The 20,478-nt window shown below is 39.3% G+C and overlaps 1 protein-coding gene across 4 annotated transcripts in view; it reads left to right on the top strand.

The window, feature by feature from the left end:
- The window catches only part of gpm6ab (glycoprotein M6Ab), a 75,599-nt gene that overhangs the window by 11,913 nt on the left and 43,208 nt on the right, over positions 1-20,478 (top strand). Inside the window, exon 1 of one of the 4 annotated variants that reach the window (XM_017463384.3) lies at positions 15,139-15,717. The exons of 2 other annotated variants lie outside the window; for them this stretch is intronic. In XM_017463384.3, coding sequence (XP_017318873.1) covers positions 15,681-15,717 — 37 coding nt within the window. In that variant the 5' untranslated portion in view covers positions 15,139-15,680. Of the gene's footprint in view, positions 1-15,138; positions 15,718-20,478 lie in introns of those variants that run through there. One more of the 4 variants, XM_017463381.3, reaches the window with a different exon arrangement.

The following is a 20,478-nucleotide window of genomic DNA, read 5'->3' as shown; positions in this document are numbered from 1 at the left end:
CAATACAAGACATACTTGATAATACGCAGCTTGAGAACATTACATTTACCTAATCTGGCTGTTTCTGTCATCCAAAGCCATTATGGGTTGAAGACCTTGCTCGAGGGCCCAATTGCAGCTTGCTGAGGCTGGGATTTGAACTTATAACCTTCTGAGCAGCAGTTAAGCGCCTTAAACTGTGAGCTACCACTAGCCCCACTACATCTGAGCTTCTCCTAACAGGAGCTGCATCTGGGACTAGCGATGTACTGTATACAGATTTATAAAACTTATTTATGGAGTCCATTGGGTATTTAGGAGTGCAACAGTGATGGTGGAACTAGTCTGCACAGCATTAGGGCCAGAACAACCAGGCTCTGAAACAGCTTCTTCCCAGAAGCTGTTAGATTTATAACACTTATAACACTCATACATCAGAGACTTCTTCACGTGCAATAATGCTCGTCAGAAAGATTATATTGCAAGTTATATTGTTTGTTTATAGTACCTCTGTGTTGCGCCGCTAATTTTATTCCTCCACTTAATTTTATATATAGTGTTTTTAATTCTTTGCCGTTGTTACCGGGACCTCAGTACTTATTTTCGTTCCTTTCACGAAGCCCATGTTTTGGAACGGCAATAAACTTCCTTGAATCCCTGAATATAGATATGATGATGAATAAGATATTCTCCCGGGTCAAAGAAGGCAATGAATCGTGTAAGCATAGATTTTCGCCCTGATACCCACAACTCTTGCCCCTTTTCAGAACTGGGTCTTCAGGCGTCTACTGTAATTTCGAGTTCTTTCGTGCGTGGAGAATCTCTTACCAGCATGAGGCCTTGAAAAGGTCTCTCTCTCACCCACTGTTACCTTCCCGTCCTCAAACCATGTAGCCTTTATTCCTGTATTAGCATGGGCTGCTGGGATTTAGGACAATAGCTGGGCATGCAGCCAAAACCCTAACCTATTTCACCGGCCTGTACAGTAAATTAGACTGATTTACAGTCTCTATTCAGGGAGGCTGGGAAAGGGATTTGTAAAGGCTTGCTGATTTATAGTGTGCACCTCTTATTGGTGGTTTCTGGGTATTATGACCTGGTCACACATCTCACAGTAAAGCCAGATTAATGCGTCATGAGGAGTATCATCTGTTATGATATGAAATTAGTGCAGAATTGACTGTTTTGTATCATTTTAGTACTTTTGGCAAGGTTGCATTTACAGTAGTATTGTTGCAGATTCTAGCTGTCTTCCAGCTGCTTGAGTAACCACTTCCCTCGAAGAAAGGTCAGAGGTTCTTTCATCAGCATTTTAACAACAACAACAACAAAATGATAATGAAAAGAAAAGCTGTGGGAATAAATTTAAGACACAGGAGAACACAAGGGTAACAGAGTATGTAGTTTATTGAGAATCACTATCATACACACCATACACTGGGGAGGGAACAGGACTTGTCAGAGAATAATCAGTAATAATAATAATCAGAAAAATCATGAAAACAGTTGAGTCTCAGTTTGAGTAAACGCATGTGCATAGATTACCGATGGAATGATACGTTACGCGGGATTATGAGGAAACCCTGGGGGTACGGGTGAAGAGCAGAGCTGTAACGTCCACTGCCGAATGTGCCAGCTGATCACGTAGATATTCACCCAGGCCTGAGAGATCAAGCAGCCATAAGGTCCAGCTTTCAGACATTTTCGGGTCCTTCAGTGTCGTTTTACGGCATAACCTTTAGCACATTATATACGTGCTCGCTAGTTTCAAATATTTTTCTACACAAGCTATGTAACTGGTACTACATTCAGGTGCCATGGAAGTAACCCGAATTACTCTGATTTCTCCAACAAAACCAGGTATTGACATAACTGGATGCAGGTCGTGTGTGCAACACACGATAAGAAGAGATGTGCTAATGTGTTCATGCTAGTTAATGCTAGTTTAATGTTAGATTAAAACTACAGCCACAATTTATTTAGTAGACGAAGAAACAACTATTATGCATTTTTTTAAATAAATAATTTTATAGTAAGTGAATACTTACGTAAGACACTATACTTATTATAGTTATTAGTTATTATCAGTCTGTTCGGGATTTAGCGATTTTCTAGCAAACGCCACGCTATTCGGAGGAGTTTGCAATTGCAATTGCAAATGGCCGCAGATTTTCAGCAGATTTGGCCCAAGACGTGTCATGTGACATCCTCACGACGCGCATCTAGCCAAAGCCCTCTTCGGTTCACGTGCGTTGAACATGAGTACAGCTAAAAGGTCTCGTTTACCAACAAACATCACTGCGAAAGACAACAATTTCGTGTGATTGCGATTGGAAAAAAAAAAGCAGACTGCATTTGGTGTAAATGGCACATTGTGTACTTTTCTATTTCCGACCAAAGTATCTCGATGTGACTCTTGTTCATATGACACCATTTTGTTAAAGCACCTAAAATAAAGTGTGAAGGTGTTTTCAGATCTGTCCGTCGATTAGCACGGCTCTGTGGAGGTGTGTGTTACCATGGTGACCATCCAAGAGTGATAGCATGAAGCTGAGTTTTCCATTCTGACAGTTCAAGGCCAGCTAATTGAAGGAGTCATGGAATTGTGTGTGTGTGTGTGTGTGTGTATTTGAGAATGCATGGGTGTATTAGTTTGCAATATGTGCACCAGGTTAAAGCAAAGATGCCGTAATCAACCCAGACCGGTTACATCCTGTTTTGTGATGGTTATAATGACAATTTTCATTATTAATCCAAAATCTGAAAATAATGAACCGAAACACACATCACTTCAGACAAACCCCTCACTGAGCAATGGGTCTATAAATAAACCAGAGTGCAGATGCTCTACTTTCCTGATTTGTTTCCTGTTCTTGTTACCCGTACCTCTCAAAAACTCTCTTGTCTGGTAAGTAAGGAATAAAACACTGCAGGGTGTACTGTTATATTTTCCTTTACAGTTGCAATCAAAATTATTTAACCCCCATTGCAAATCAGTTTTATTGTCAAAATGTACAGACTTTCAGCTGTTTGCAATGAACAAATCAAACAAAAGCAGTTGAAATAGTTCGACACAACGGATACTTCAAGAGGTTTCCAGAAATTCACCTGAAAATGCAACTTATAACGACTTCCCGTTTCAAAATTATTCAACCCCCTGAATAGAATCCCTCACAACAGCACAAATACGCAGAACAGGTGTTGTCTGAAGCACACCTGATGCTAAACTAATCAAGGGCTTTATTAGTTGCACCAGGTGTGCTTGAGCTGGAACACATGAGATAGGTGAACTGGCTAGGGGGAGAAAATGGATGAAATACCTGGGCAGAAAAAGGAAGCAAGCAGATTTGTGAGAAGGCAGGTTGTGAAAAACCCTCGAGTGACTGCAAAAGACCTGCAGTGAGACTTGGTGCAACAGGCACTGAGGTTTCAGTGAGCACAGTAAGGCGTGTACTAAACGCAGAAGGTTTCCATGCCAGAACTCCGAGACGTTCACCATTACTGACCCAAAAGCACAAGAAAAGTCACTCAAAATCATATAAATAAGAGACAGAAGTTTTGGGATTCTGTTCTGTGGAGCGATGAAACAAAACTGGAACTTTTCGGCACGATGGATCAGCAGTATGTCTGGAGGAAGAAGAATGAAGAAAAAACACTCTGTCCACAGTCGAGCATGGTGGTGGCTTGGTGATGCTCTGCGGGTGAGATGGATTCACTGAAGTATCAGGAAATCCTAGGACAAAACGTCATGCCATCTGTGAGGAAGCTGAAGCTTGGGACAATGATCCCATGCATACCTCAAATTCCACCAAGGCTTGGTTGCAGAATAAGTCCCGGAAGATTCTACAGGGCCATCACAGTCACCTGACTTGAATCCCATAGAAAATCTCTGGTGGGATTTAAAGAAGGTGGTTGTAGCACGCAAACCCAAGAATTACTGGCTATGAATGCAGAATGCAGCTTTGTGATGTTTGACAGAATTACACTTGGTGAGCATAAAACTTCTATACATAATTTATGCAGCTAGCAAAAAGCTGGAGTGTACATAGTTTAAAGGCTAGCATATAGCCACAAACAACAGAATACAAACGGTAGCATAATGCTGGAGTGTACAAAGTTTAAAGGCTAGCATATAGCTAAAAACAACAGAGTACAAAAGCTAGCATAATGCTGGAGTGTACAAAGTTTAAAGGCTAGCATATAGCCACAAACAACAGAATACAAACGCTAGCATAATGCTGGAGTGTACAAAGTTTAAAGGCTAGCATATAGCTAAAAACAACAGAGTACAAACGCTAGCATAATGCTGGAGTGTACAAAGTTTAAAGGCTAGCATATAGCTAAAAACAACAGAGTACAAAAGCTAGCATAATGCTGGAGTGTACAAAGTTCAAAGCTTAAAAAATAGTTGAAAATTGACAGAGTAAAAAGCTAGCATAGAACTAGAGTATACAAAGTATGAATGTTAGAATATACAGTAGCTGAAAATTGACAGTACAACCACTAGCAAAAGCTGCAGCAAATAAAATACAGTGGCTAGCATAGAGCTGCAGTAAAGAAAGTACAACGGCTAGCGTAGAACTAAAAATTGCAACAGCTTGCATAGAGGTGGAGTGAACAAAGCTCAGAGCTTGTGACGGGAAGATAACATATATGAGTAATGAAACACAAGGATAAATACAGCACTTCAAACAACAGTGTATAAAAGCTAGCAAAATGCCGGAGTGTACAAAGCTTAAAGGCTAGCATATAGCTGAAAATCAACGGAACACAAAAGATAGCAAAACGCTTGAGCATACAAAGTTCAAGGGTTATCAAATCGCTTAAAATGGACAGAGTATAAACCTAGCATTGAGTATAAAGATTAGCGTATAGCTGAAAGTTGACAGAGTGCAACAGCTTGCATAGAGCTGGAGTAAACAAAGCTCAAAGTGTGTGAGGGAAAGGTGACGTAGGAGTGCTGATCACAGTAATGAAACACAAGGATGAATGCAGAGAGGGAATGAGATACGAATGGAGATATACTTACAGAACTGTACCTGATAGACTCGTGCTAATAAAGCTAGTTTGAATGAAGAGAGCAGGACTGAGGAGGAACATGATAGACTGTTCTGCCTTGGCATCCTGAAGCCGCTGAAGCTACAGTGTGTGGAATTGAAAGATTTGAACTGTGATATTCAACATACATTAGATTTCCCCCCAAACCGGATTACCCAGCCTTCTCATGGCAATCATCCTCTATTCTGGATACCTAATTCAGCAAGACACTGAGCCGCTCGGTGATGTGAGAGGGTGCTGGCTGTCTTTCATTTTCTATAAACCTGGTTAACCTCAGTCGGTTATTTTTCTCTCCGTCAATGCTAATCCAATAGAGGACGCTTTATCGCTATGAGTTTGTTTCCTCGTAGATTTGCAAATATAATATTGTGGATCGGTCAACATAGCAGGAGTGCTGCTGGCTGGATTTCAGTGCTGCGTGTTTTCCGGCTGATAATGGTGCGTTTCAGCGGGTGTTTCTGGCGGATGTGACCCAGCTGAAGGCCTCTGACAGCGTGCACAGGAAGTGAGCTGGCTGACTTTTACCAATCGCCAGTGGCAACTGCATAAAGGCCATCCAGAATTCAGACTGCATTCAGTAACATGACGGGTGTCTAGTTTCCCTTTTGAGTTTCCACAAAGGAGACACTGTGATAAATAGCAGCATTGTTTTCTCCATTTATTCGCCCAAGGTGACGGGCTTCACATGTCTCAAGAGGATGCACGTGTTATCCCATCTTCACGCCAACAGCTACACGAGACGACAAAGCAGCCAGAAGTCATACGTTTCCATGAGAGTCACCGATGTACAGCAACAAATAGCTGTTTGTGAAGCAAAGTGGGCGGAGCTACTGACCTTTAAGTAGTTGAATGCATTGTATTCTTTTACGCCAGACCTCCAGCATTTGCTGGACTGTTTTTCATATATTCTTTGCACAACAGGGCCAGGAACAAGCATTGTACCAAAATTGCAACAAATCAAGGTTATTGCATTGATCATTATACGCTGTATGATTTCAGAAGTCTTGTCACACCTTATGAGATTCCAATAAAATCATGTCATGTCTCCTTGTCAGAGTATATGATAAAGATCCTCTAAAGATCGACCTGCGGTTAAAGAAAATGACTGCTCTGCTTGCGTCAACAATCCACGTGAGCCGGTCTCGTGCAGAAAACTGGCTCGCATGAGCTGAAGGTTATGAGGATAATGAAGATTTTTTTTCTCTCCATTTGCATGCTTTGTTTACATTTTTTTTATGTTGTCCTCCGACTTTAGCATCGTCCTATGCCGTCCTCCTATAGGTGGCTTTTAGACGAGCATTGGAACAGCACTCAGACTGAGATTTTATTTTTTTACATCGTCTGTCTTTGGTTGAAATGGCACTAAATCAGCCATTGGTGTAGAGACAGTATCTTACTCTATGAGGCTCACAGAGTCACGGAGGTCAAATGTTTGCTTTCCATTGAGAAATCAGTGCACACGTGTGGAAACAGCTGCTAATCAGATTGCAATCTTAAAGATTCTGAAGCTTGTGGCCAGAAAAGTGTACAGTCAATATCAGTGGCCTGTGGTGAAAGGGTTTAAGTCCAATGCAATAGTTCCATCCATCCATTTTCTATACTGCTTATCCTTCAGGGTTGTGGGGAACCTAGAGCCTATCCCAGGGAGCAATCGGGAGCATCGGCACAAGGCGGGGTACACCCTGGACAGGCTGCCAATCCATCGCAGGGCACAATCACACACACATTCACACACCCATTCATACACTTTGGACATGCCAATCAGCCTACCATGCATGTCTTTGGACTGGGGGAGGAAACCAGGGGGAGGAAACACCCTGGAGGTGTGAGGCGAACATGCTAAATACTAAGCTACCGTGCGCCCCCTCAATGTACTATTTGTAGCAATTGACTGCACCAATTGATCATGATTGGTGCAAAGATCGGAATTATTATAAAATGCTTAACGTGAGAAACGCCTTACATGCCTTAATATATCAAAAGTAATGACCAAATTACTCGCATACTTTCCTTGGCATAGACACCATCCACTATCCCAAAAACAGTAATCAGAAAACAACATAAAAACAACCCGATAAATTTCACATTCAGCATTTTTGGCTTCATTGTTTAATGTGTTAAGACAGCGACCTACAAACCCATAAACTTGTAATCAGATGAATTTTAAGATTAAAAATGATCATAATAAAACGTTACCATATCGGCGATACAACATTTCTACGTTAAATAACAACACATATATTTTTAAATGATTTTTAAGAAATTTGAATTAACCAATCAGAATCCAGAACACTACTGATATTATACAACACTTATATTCAGTATAATATATAATATATATCATGTGTAATATATAATCTGTGAATATGAACGAACTCCGCTCTAAACACTTCACACATGAGGGAGTTGTGTATTATCAGTGTTGTGTTATCACACGGCGTGCAGAGCGTCTGTAATCTCTCCAGTCAGAATCAATCACGCTGCAGCTCGGTCATCGGCATTCCTGTCAGCGCTCGTCAGATAATTGATTCGGGTTTTGGTCGAATTCAAGTCAGGCCATTAAATGAGAAGAATGATTAGGTCCAGGGAGTGCACAGAAGAGTGTGTGTGTGTGTGTGTGTGTGTGTGTGTGTGTGTGTGTGTGTGTGTGATATGAGTTAAATTATAGTCATTCCAGTATAAACATTGTCTCAGATAAAGACATCCGGTCATGTGACTTCCTGTTTTCAAACAATAACAAGATAATATCTGAGTTTTCCCCCCTTACTTTTACATAAACTTTATATTATTTAAAAAATATATAATTGTAATATTTTTATTGATTGCATTTTTTGTTATTATTTTTTTTTATAGTTTTATACTATTGCCATGATATATTTTTTGATATGTTTCCTTCTGTTATTTATTGCATTATTATTATTATTATTATTATTATTATTATTATTATTATTATTATTATTATTATTATTATTTAACTATTTTACTAGATATTATACTACATTTTTCCTCAGAAGTTATTGTCTTCATTATTATTTTCTTACTACACACTGTAAACCCCTTCGGGTTGAATTTTAAATTTATTTAAATGTAAATTTATTAGATGTGCTGCTATTATTATTATTATTATTATTATTATTATTATTATTATTATTATTATTATTATTTAGTTGGTGATGCAGAGTTTCATGCAAAATCCATTACCATCCCGATTTGCAACCTTTACACTCGGTGTTGTCTCTCGTTTTATCTATTTATTTATCTATTTATTAAGATTAAAGTATTGGCACCCTGGCTTCATTGGTGCCACACTTAGTATGAGAAACTCGTGAAAGACAAACATAAACATCGCAGCGTGCCTTTTTATTTTTCATTTAAAGAAACTCATTTTGTGAATGTCACTTCTCTGGCCTGTACTTTTTGTTGTTGTTGTTGTTGTTTTAGTTCCAGTGAGAAATGCTAGTAAATATATATTTAGCTTCTATGTCTACAGTTAAATACAAATGAAATGACGCACTTCGTACTAGTTTGGTGTGCAACTCACCAGAGGCACCAGTGATCTACGCCGCTTCCTGCCAAGCGTTATTTTTCTTTCTAATGTCTCTTTATACATTAAATATGACAGGATAAGCGGAGTCCACTGTGATAAGCTTTTCTCCCACTTTTGCACAAACAGTAAATGGGACCTAATTACAGGTAAAAACTGTGAGTGTGCTACTGAAGAAAACTCTGACGACACGCGCCGAACGATTGGTCCGAGGAATCGCCTGAGACGATCGATCGGTTTTGACGCTTTACCAAGTCTTAATTTGGTTGCGATTGAGAAAACATCAATCTTGGCTCTTCTCCTCATACGTAGTTAGAGAATGAACCCTAGCTTGTTGTTTTTTTCTCTTTATTTATAAGATACACAGCTTCTCCACTTTTTTTCATTGTCTTTTGTAGCTTGTAGTTGGACATCGATCTGTTATCCGTGTTGTAGATGAAGCTGCAACCTAGACATTATTTCCTAAAACAGTTCCGTGTATCAGTCCTGTTAAGGAGTTCAGCTCCACTACGTCACCAGCTTTAAACTAGTCTTGGTGCCAGCAACTGGGTGCAGACGTGAACGAGGCCGTATGTCAGTGTGTATCGGAGCGCGGCTCTGTGTGTGTGTGTGTGTGTGTGTGGAACTAGGATTAACGATCCCTCTCTTCAGCATGGCAGAGGAAGCACTGGAGATATTAATAGAGCTTTTCAGCTGTATCACTCCTAAGAGGAAAAGAAAGACACACACACACACACACACACACGCAAATTCAGTGATCAAGTCTGAGCCAAAGCACAATGGATACTTTTGGCTTGTTCGCCGTATGGTTTAGTTTGTTTTCACACTGCATGTAATTAAACGAACCAAAAAATAAATTAAAATAAAATAAAAACCCCCATGAAAATAAAATAAAGATATATTAAAAGGTATGATGTGTGATTCGTTAATAAAACATAAATTCTGGGGTGCTAACATTAATGCCACTTCGCCACACCATCATGTCCTTGATTATTACTATAACAGTGCAACTCAAAGTGTTTTATTTCTTGTAGTCCCCTGTACCTGTTATAGGTGTGAGTCTTGGGAATTGAGATGATGTGCAGCACAGTGTTTTAACACACACACACACACACACACACACACACACACACACACACACACACACACACACACACAGAATAAATGAGTGGAATCGATCGTTCAGTTGAAGATTTAGATAGAGAGGTTATAGCACAGGGCTTTTAGCACACAAGTGGGAAGGTGTGTGTGTGTGTGTGTGTGTGTGTGTGTGTGTGTGTGTGTGTGTGTGTGTTTTACACTGGCCTAAATGCTCTTCGGGTTTTAAAACCGAATGTTTAGTGGTGATAATAAACACTAATGTTGTGTTTTCTCGTCATTGCGTATGCATTTATGGGAGTTTCTTTTCCGAGGTGTCACATACTGGGTGGGGATTATTCTACTGAATACTGATTGGAAAAGCTTGTCTTATTTTCCACGCAAATCAGGAGAAAATGTATGGTTCTTAGAAGAGACATAAATTAAGAAAAGTGTCATTTAGATTCTTCACCGTTCTGTGAACTGAATCATCTGCTGTATTTATTCATATTATGTTATGAATTTATTGGGTGTGTAATTCACGCTTGGGGTTCCTGGGATAGGCTCCGGATCCACCGGCGTCCTGACCGCCATGCGTTTCTTTCCAATTTCTAATTAAATCAGTTCTAATTATGTTTACCAGCTTCCAACTCTAACTGCACTGGACAAGCCCGTTAAAAAATATATTATTGGGTCAATATCAAAACAGTGTTAAATCAGTATTGGATCAGTACAGATTTAGTATCAGATTTGTATTGAATCAGTATCAGTTCAGTATTGAATTAGATACACATCAGTGATGGATCAGTGTTTAATCAGTGTTAGATCAGTATTGATTCAGATGTAAGTTGAGTCGGTGACAGATCAGTATTGACTCAATATTGACTGTACTGGATAAGTACTGAATCTGTATTGGATCAGAATTTAATCATTAGGTCAGTACTGAATCTGTATTAGATCAGTATTGAATCATCATTAGGTCAGTACTGAATCTGTATTAGATCAGTATTGAATCAACATTAGATCAGTATTGAATCTGTATTAGATCAGTATTGAATTATCATTAGGTCAGTACTGAATCTGTATTAGATCAGTATTGAATCATCATTAGATCAGTATTGAATCTGTATTAGATCAGTATTGAATTATCATTAGGTCAGTACTGAATCTGTATTAGATCAGTATTGAATCAACATTAGGTCAGTACTGAATCTGTATTAGATCAGTATTGAATCAACATTAGGTCAGTACTGAATCTGTATTAGATCAGTGTTGAATCATCATTAGGTCAGTACTGAATCTGTATGGGATCACTATTGAATTATCATTAGGTCAGTACTGAATCTGTATTAGATCAGTATTGAATCATCATTAGGTCAGTACTGAATCTGTATTAGATCAGTATTGAATCATCATTAGGTCAGTACTGAATCTGTATTAGATCAATACTGAATCATCATTAGGTCAGTACTGAATCTGTATTAGATCAGTATTGAATCAACATTAGGTCAGTACTGAATCTGTATTAGATCAGTATTGAATCAACATTAGGTCAGTACTGAATCTGTATTAGATCAGTATTGAATCAACATTAGGTCAGTACTGAATCTGTATTAGATCAGTATTGAATCATCATTAGGTCAGTACTGAATCTGTATTAGATCAGTATTGAATCATCATTAGGTCAGTACTGAATCTGTATTAGATCAGTGCTGAATCAACATTAGGTCAGTACTGAATCTGTATGGGATCACTATTGAATTATCATTAGGTCAGTAATGAATCTGTATTAGATCAGTATTGAATCATCATTAGGTCAGTACTGAATCTGTATTAGATCAGTATTAAATCATCATTAGGTCAGTACTGAATCTGTATTAGATCAGTACTGAATCATCATTAGGTCAGTACTGAATCTGTATTAGATCAGTACTGAATCATCATTAGGTCAGTACTGAATCTGTATTAGATCAGTATTGAATCATCATTAGGTCAGTACTGAATCTGTATTAGATCAGTATTGAATCATCATTAGGTCAGTACTGAATCTGTATTAGATCAGTATTGAATCATCATTAGGTCAGTACTGAATCTGTATTAGATCAGTATTGAATCATCATTAGGTCAGTACTGAATCTGTATTAGATCAGTATTGAATCATCATTAGGTCAGTACTGAATCTGTATTAGATCAGTATTGAATCATCATTAGGTCAGTACTGAATCTGTATTAGATCAGTACTGAATCATCATTAGGTCAGTACTGAATCTGTATTAGATCAGTATTGAATCATCATTAGGTCAGTACTGAATCTGTATTAGATCAGTATTGAATCATCATTAGGTCAGTACTGAATCTGTATTAGATCAGTATTGAATCATCATTAGGTCAGTACTGAATCTGTATTAGATCAGTATTGAATCATCATTAGGTCAGTACTGAATCTGTATTAGATCAGTATTGAATCATCATTAGGTCAGTACTGAATCTGTATTAGATCAGTATTGAATCATCATTAGGTCAGTACTGAATCTGTATTAGATCAGTACTGAATCATCATTAGGTCAGTACTGAATCTGTATTAGATCAGTATTGAATCATCATTAGGTCAGTACTGAATCTGTATTAGATCAGTACTGAATCAACATTAGGTCAGTACTGAATCTGTATTAGATCAGTATTGAATCATCATTAGGTCAGTACTGAATCTGTATTAGATCAGTATTGAATCAACATTAGGTCAGTACTGAATCTGTATTAGATCAGTACTGAATCATTATTAGGTCAGTATTGAATCTGTATTAGATCAGTGTTGAATCTGTATTAGATTATGTCAGTACTGAATGTATTTATGTACTTTTTATGTATCACTATAATTCCATTTATGTATTTTTATGTTGTTGTTGTTTTTTTTTTTTTAAATTTAGGTGAAAAATCAATGCTCTCTGTGCAAAACGCTCTGTTCAGATCATAAAGATTTACCGAGTGTGTGAATCAGCTTTACTGTCCCGACACTCTGAGTTAATCAGGGTGAAGGGACACTTCTGTCTCACACACTTAAAACCTGGCAGAGGTCAGGTGTAATCATTACACTAATTACAAACAGCCTCAGGTGTTTTAAGTTAAATTAAAGTGTATTTAAAATGCAAAACAAAAGCAACACAGCGGCTTGTGGAATCAAAACAATACCAAATGTGTGTGCATGTGTGAATCATAACCCTAAGGACTAGTAGTAATAATAATAATAATATTAATAATAATAACAATAATATGGCATTGATGGTGCAGGTGCCGCTACCGCTGTGACCTGTGGCTACCTTGTCTGTTGCAACTTTGACCTGTGGTCGTGATTGCTACTGCTCTGACTTGATTTTTTCTTCTCCTTGCAATTTAAAAACTGTTTTTTTTTTCTTCTCATCAGTCTGGGCCTTTTTGTCCCACTTTGTGTAAGTATCTGCACCAAAGTCCCAAAAACTTTTGTTTAGACAAGCCTCAAGATGATGTGAGCAAAATTTGGTGAGGATTGGACAACATTTGGAAGAGGAATAGCAAAAATGCCACTTAGACGAAAGCATTTTAGGCATGTTATTGTAACTTTTGACCAGTAAGTGGCGCTGACACAAAATTTGCTGCATAGCCTCAGGTCCTGAAAATGCCTACCCAATTTTGTATCAGTGTATCAGTCGTTTTCGATTTCTGTTTCGCCGTCAGATTTGTTGGCCCATCATGGGCAAAGCATTTAGTATCAAAATTCTGTTGAGAACTTTTGTGAGGCTTACTTTGAAGATGATGTGTGCCCAATTTGGTGATGTTCGGACAACATGGCGGAATATTATAATTAGGTGGAAATTGACATCATAGGGTGCTATTATTATTGTTGTTGTTGTTGCCATGGTTATGGTCTCTCAGGTGTCCCTGATGCTCTGGGCTTTAATTATATAATGAAGACAAATATATATGTATAAATATATGTATAAATCAGTGTATCATTTACATTTACAGTGAAGTGGGTGGAGCTGGAACTCTGGACAGCTCCTTTTGTGTATTAGACAGCCACACCCCCAATAAAGTCTATCAGGTAGCAGGTGTTGAACAATAGACAACACTGCAGATATCAGCGGCTGGTTTAGGTACTGGATCAGTGCAGGATAGTATTGGATCAGTATCATATTAGCAGTATTGCATCTGTATTGAATCAGTATCAGATCAGTGTAGAATCAGTATTAAGTCAGTAATGAATCAGTATTTGATCAGAATCAGTATCAGATCAGTTTTGAATCTGTTTTTGATCAATATTGATTCAGCATTGGATCAGTTTTAAATATGTATCTGATTAGTATCAGATCAGCATCGAAGTAGTATTGGATTGGTATCAGGACAGTATTGAATCAGTATCAGATCAGAATCAGATAAGTAACAAATAAGTATTGGGTCAGTACTGAATTAGTATGAAATCAGTAATGGATCAGTATTGAGTTAGTATCGTATTAGTATCAAATAAATAGCAGCTCAGTGTCAGATCATTATTGTATCAGGTACAGATCAGGATCAGATCAGTAGTTAATCAGTATCAGATCAGTATTGATTCAGAATGTAAACCAGAATGAGATTAGTTTTAAATCAGCATTGGATCAGTATTAAATGTGTAGAAAATCAGTTTAACCAGTATAAAGTCAGTGTCAAATCAGTATCATATTAGGATTGAATCAGTTTCAAGTCAATAGTGAAACAGCATTGAATCAGTAGCAAATCAATACTGAATGAGGCACAGATCAGTATCAGATCAGTGTTGAAACAATACTGACTCGATATCAGACCAGTATTGAGTCAGTATCAGATCATTATTCAGTCAGTATCAGATCAGTATTGAATCAGTATCAGATCAGTATTGAATCATTATTGAATCAGTATCAGATCAGTTTTGATTCAGTATTGAATCAGTATCAGATCAGTATTGAATCAGTATCAGATCAGTATTGATTCTGTATTGAATCAGTATCAGATAAGCTTTGAATCAGTATCAGATCAGTATTGAATCAGTATCAGATCAGTATTGATTCAGTATTGAATCAGTATCAGATCAGTATTGATTCAGTATTGAATCAGTATCAGGTCTGTGTTAAATCAGAATCAGATCAGTATTAAATCAGTATCAGATCAGTATTGATTCAGTATTGAATCAGTATCAGGTCTGTATTAAATCAGTATCAGATCAATATTGAATCAGTATCAGATCAGTATTGAATCAGTATGAGCTCAGTATTGATTCAGTATTGAATCAGTATCAGGTCTGTATTGAATCAGTATCAGGTCTGTATTGAATCAGAACTGTATCAGTATCATAACGTGAATAGAAGCAGGGTAATGCGTCTCTGCTAGCTAACGTCTCTTCCATTCTTAGTGAAAAGTGGAGGGAAGAGGGGTGTAGGACAAGAGGGGGCTCCAACGAGAGGATCTGAGTGGTGTGTGTGTGTGTGTGTGTGTGTGTGTGTGTGTGCCCGTGTGCGTGTGCGCATGTTTCTAGGACCCGCCTCTCCATCTGTTCCAGTGTTCAGAGCATTGTGTGTCACTGCAACAGCACTACAACACTCCACTGGTCCTAAACACCTGCCCCATCCCTCCATCTCTCCATTCCTCTCTCCCTCTCGCAGTCACACAAACACACACTTTAACTCTCTCTCTCTGAACTGTGTGATCATTAATCCCACCCGTTGTGCAGCCACAGAGAAGGATCCCCGGCACACGCCCTCCTCCTCCTCCTCCTCCTCCTCCTCCTCATCTTAGCGATGCTCTGCTTCTGTGGCGCGAGGGGTTTGCACGTCTGAACGGTTTTGAGCTTTCGCTCACAGACGAGTGTGTGTGTGAATCAGAGGTGAAAGGACTTTCCCAGAGCACCACTGGCTTCACACACTCTCTCTAGCACACACACACACACACACACTCACGCACATCAAAAGAGTGTATAGCTTAGAGACCGCTACGCTCGACTCTCAGAGAAGAAATCGTGTGCAGAAGGGCCGCAATGGAAGAGAACATGGAAGAAGGACAGACACAGAAAGGTATGATGTAGAACTAGCTATTTATTCCTTCATTCATTTATCCCTCTGTTCAATCTGTTCATCTTCTTCTTCATCATCATCATCTCCATTCATTATTGATCCAAGCCTCAGCCTGGAATTGATATTTACATATCATGAAAATGATGATGGTACTGGTGCTGTGAGATGGTGTGTAGCTGTGTTTGGTGTGTGTGTGTTTGGTGTGTGTGTGTGTGTGTGTGTGTGTGTGTGTGTGTGTGTGTGTGTGTGTGTGTGCATGGAATGCAGGTGTGTATTTCTGTATTTCTGTGCTAATAGTGTGAGCGCGAACAAGAAGATGAATGTTTGAGTTGCCTGTGTTTCATTTCTCATTTTTGCACTGATTTCGAATTCTCCCTCTCCCTTCTTCACGTCTCTCTGTCTTCACCGCCTCCTTTCTTCCCTTTCATCCTCTCATTCTTCTTGTGATCAAGATGCTGCAGGCGTTTCTCTCCTCTGCCCTCTCTCTCTTTTTCAGTTTCTCTCTAGTCCGGATTTGTTAATGTGTTTGACTCCTTGTGTGTTTTTCTTATTTATCTCGCACTCTTGCTATTTGTGTGTGTGTGTGTGCGTGTGTGTGTGTGTGTGTGTGTGTGTGTGTGTGTGTGTGTGTGTGTGTGTTGTGGGTCTGTTGATGCGGCAGTTAAATGGAAAATTGAATTGTATGTCCTCCTCTATCAAATACACATTTCTGCACCATTACGGAGAAGATGTACATGATAATGGCATGTGAGTGTGGAAGTGGAAGGCGTGGCAGTGTGTGTGTGCGTGTATGTGTGTGTGCGTGTGTGTGTGTGTTTGGACAATTGTTTCAGTGACATTGGTTGACATCAGAATGAAAATGGATCCTCTGGATGTCCTCGCTATCGTTTAAAGGGAGGAACTTCCCTCCGTTAAAGAAATGACCCAGTTCTCAGAGAGAGAGAGAGAGAGAGAGAGAGAGAGAGAGAGAGAGAGAGAGAGAATAAAGAATAAATAAGAATGAGAAAGGTAAAGAGAAAGAAAGAAAGAAAGAAAGGATGAGAAGAATGAGAAGGATGACGGAGAAAGAGAAGGAAAGAAGGGAGGAAACCTCTCTCTCTCTCTCTCTCTCTCTCTCTCTCTGCAAGTGTGTGTGTGTGTGTGTGTGTGTGTGTGGAATACTAGATGAGTGCACGCCTGACTGAACCTGAATGCAGAGAGAAGGTTGTGCAGACAGGAGGAGTGTGCACCTCTTTATACAGCCACGGCGATGGCAGTGAGAGACATGTAGGGTGATGCTAAAAAGAGATGGACAGATATAGTGAAAGAGCGAGAGAAAGAGAGAGAGAGGGAGAGAGAGAGATGAAGAAAGAGGTAAACCAAGAGGAAAGAGAAAGAGAAATAGTGAGAGAAGGAGAAAGAATAGAGAGAAATGGGAAGAGAGGAGGAAGGGGCGAGAAACAGAAAGAGGAAAACAGAACAGAAGAAGGAGAGATAAACTAATGAGAGGCAGACAGAAATAGAGGGGGAAACGAGAGAAAGAGAAAGAGGGGGGAAAAAACAAAATGAGGAACAGAGAGAAAGAGAGGGCTAAAATGAGAGAAAGAAAAAGACAGGGGAAAATGAAAATGAGGAACAGAGAGGAAGAAAGAAAGAAAGAAAGAAAGAAAGAAAGAAAGAAAGAAAGAAAGAAAGAAAGAAAGAAAAACAAACAACGTGAAAAGACAGAAAGAGAGGGAACAAGGAAACGAGGAAAAGATGAAGGGGGGGTTGAGGAGGTTGATGCTAATTGTGGGTAGCAGAAGTGAAGGGTCTGATTTATGAGGGGTCTCTGAAAAATCCCTCATCAGTCCACACACACACACACACACACACACACACACACACACACACACACACACACACAGGGATGTAGATAAATCATTCACCCTCGGCAGATGGTGGAAGGTTTCAGATTAAAGTTCGTACAGTAACTGGATTAGCCATCATGTTAAATGCGTAGCCTTGTCCTCATTACACAGAACCTTGATGTGCGTGTGTGCGTGTGTGTGTGTGTGTGTGTAATCAGTTATATCAACACAAGCGCTGAAAATGTGCTCAAAAAACTCTTTCATATATTGGTCAGAAAAAAAACAAAACATTGCAACCCAAAAACCCCCAGCGTGTCTGATTCACCTGCTACAGTCGAGTCGATTCGGAGTCGATTCACTTTCTCAGAAGAGCTCTCTTTGGATCAAAGCGAGACCACTTCGACTTTTCGACTTCTTTAACTGTCCGACCGCCATAACATTCGATAAAATATTATTTAAAACCCGGTCTATGAACAAATCACTCACTGAATCCGTGGCCTCAGGCTCAGCACTTTCTACACATTCTTTAACCGTACGCTTCATTGATTATACATTCAGGATGAGGCTGAAATTAAATACTTGTGAGGATCTTCTTTGATCTCAGATGGCTATCAATCGCTCACCTTCCAAGCATGATGGACTCGGAGTGGTCTGATCGATCTCTAGACTCTGGGCTACTGAATGCGTGTATGCGAGGTTTTTGCTAAGATAGTACATCCATCTAGTTAAAGAAAAATGATGGAGAGACCGACTGTACTGCCGGAACAGCCATTTTGGCTCAGAATATGGAAATTAGCATACATCCGTGGAGGAAAGAATGACCTCAAGTTATTAAATTGATCTGAACTGGAATTATTTCATTACCGTGAACATTAAACTTGTAATGATCCAAGTAACACGTTTGCGGTAATGAAGTCGTGATAATAAAATTTAACACAGCATTCTTAATTATGGTGTTTAACCCAGGACACAGCATTTAGAGCAGTTATCAGGGCTGAAATGTGGCCTGCACAGGAGGTCGTAAAGTATTGTTGTGCTTTTGTTTTCAGTCCTGAGTGATTAGGCCTTTCATTCTATTAAGGATGTTTTATCTCTGTTCGGTCTGACAGAACAGCCAAGAACAATGTTCTGGGTCTCCAGGGGCTTTTTCTCACAACATCACCAATAAGCAGAGATAAGAACTGAGGATCGAGCTTGTACGCTGTTTTGCTACAGCTATGATTAGCTTCTGTAGCAGTTGTGAACACAATATGATGGAGTCTTGTTGATTTCCCTTTTGCTGACAGCTTTGTCTAATGTACAGAAACCAACTGAAATCCAGTGTTGGTCAAGACTATCTCAGTCAAGTTCAAGACGAGACCAAGATCCACACCAACAGAAACCAAGAAAAGAAAAACAGTCATACCAGTCAAGACCAAGATAAAACCAACATCCATACCAGTTAAGACCAAAATAAAAACCCATCCCATTTGATATGGGGACAACACCAACACCCATACCAGCCAAGACCAGACCAAAATCCATGCCAATTAAGACTAATACAAAACCAAATCTCTTACCAATATCAAAACCCATACCTCCCTAGACCAAGGCCCATACCATTCAAGTAAGACTAAGACCCATAACAACCAAGACAAGACCTAGATCTATACAAACTGAGACCCAGACAAGAGCAACACCCATATCGTCTTAGGCCAAGACTGACCAAGACCCATGCTACCTGAGACTGAGACATGATCAGCCTAGACAAAGTTAATACCTATACCCATACCGGCCAAGACCAAGAGCCATCCAATTTGAGCGAAAGGCAAATACAAAAACCCATACTAACCAAAACTAAAACAAGACCAAACCCCATACTGACCTATAACAAGACAAGACTAAAAACCATACCATTTGAATAAAGGCAAGACTAAGACCCATATCAACCAAAACAAGAGCTAGACCTATACAAACTGGACAAAGACAAAACAAACATCTATAGCATCTGAGACCAAGACAAAATCAAACCTATACTATCCGAGCCCAAGACAAGACCAGGACCCATATCAACCAAGGCCAAGACAAGACCAAGACCCATACTAACCAAGATCATGGGAAGGCCAAGAGCCATACAATTTAAGACCAAGACAAGACTAAAACCCATACCATTCAAAACCAAGATAATATTATGATCCACACCATCTGAAACCATGAGAAGATCAAAACCCATACCAAGCAAGACCAAGACAAGACCACTGCCCATACCATGTGAGACCAAGACAAGGCTAAGACCCATAATCATGATAGACCAAGACAAGATCTATGCCTATCGCATCTGAGAAGAAGACCCGACTAAAACCTATACCTTCCAAAACCAAGACAAGACCAAAACCCATACCAACCAAAGCCAAGAGAAGACCAAGTCCCCCACCAGCTAAGACCAAGACAATACCATATCCCATACTAACCAAGACCAACACAATGAGACCCATACCATCTGAGCTATATCTAAAGTTAAATGAGCTGATCAGGAAAATCTTACCGATCATTAAAAATACCCCAGTCACTACAGATAAACAGAACTGTTTAGTGGAATCTGGAGAATCTACTTTTACGAAAAGATCCTCGAATAGATAAATGTCCTAGACCGGACCTGTGAAAACACTCACAATCTTTTATTGATGGGAAAGAGAATTCGAAGGCTGGGAGAATTGTGTTCTCTGCCTCATATCGATTGTTTCCCCATTTCTTTTCAGAGCTGCAGCCTTCCTAGAACTACAGACGTGTTGTTTTTAAAAAAAAAACGTTTGGTATTTAATCAATACTCTGATTGAGGCCTGAGGATACTGAACAAGTCTGAATGTGCTGAAGCCCTGGAGTGAGCGGAATATACCAATACAGCAGTGTTTGGCATGGATCAGTCCACGTGTCAGTTTATTGTATCTTCAGT

Source organism: Ictalurus punctatus, chromosome 3 (assembly GCF_001660625.3).
Source record: "Ictalurus punctatus breed USDA103 chromosome 3, Coco_2.0, whole genome shotgun sequence".
NCBI classification, from domain to species: Eukaryota; Metazoa; Chordata; class Actinopteri; order Siluriformes; family Ictaluridae; genus Ictalurus; species Ictalurus punctatus.
This window is presented reverse-complemented; position numbering and strand designations above follow the sequence as displayed.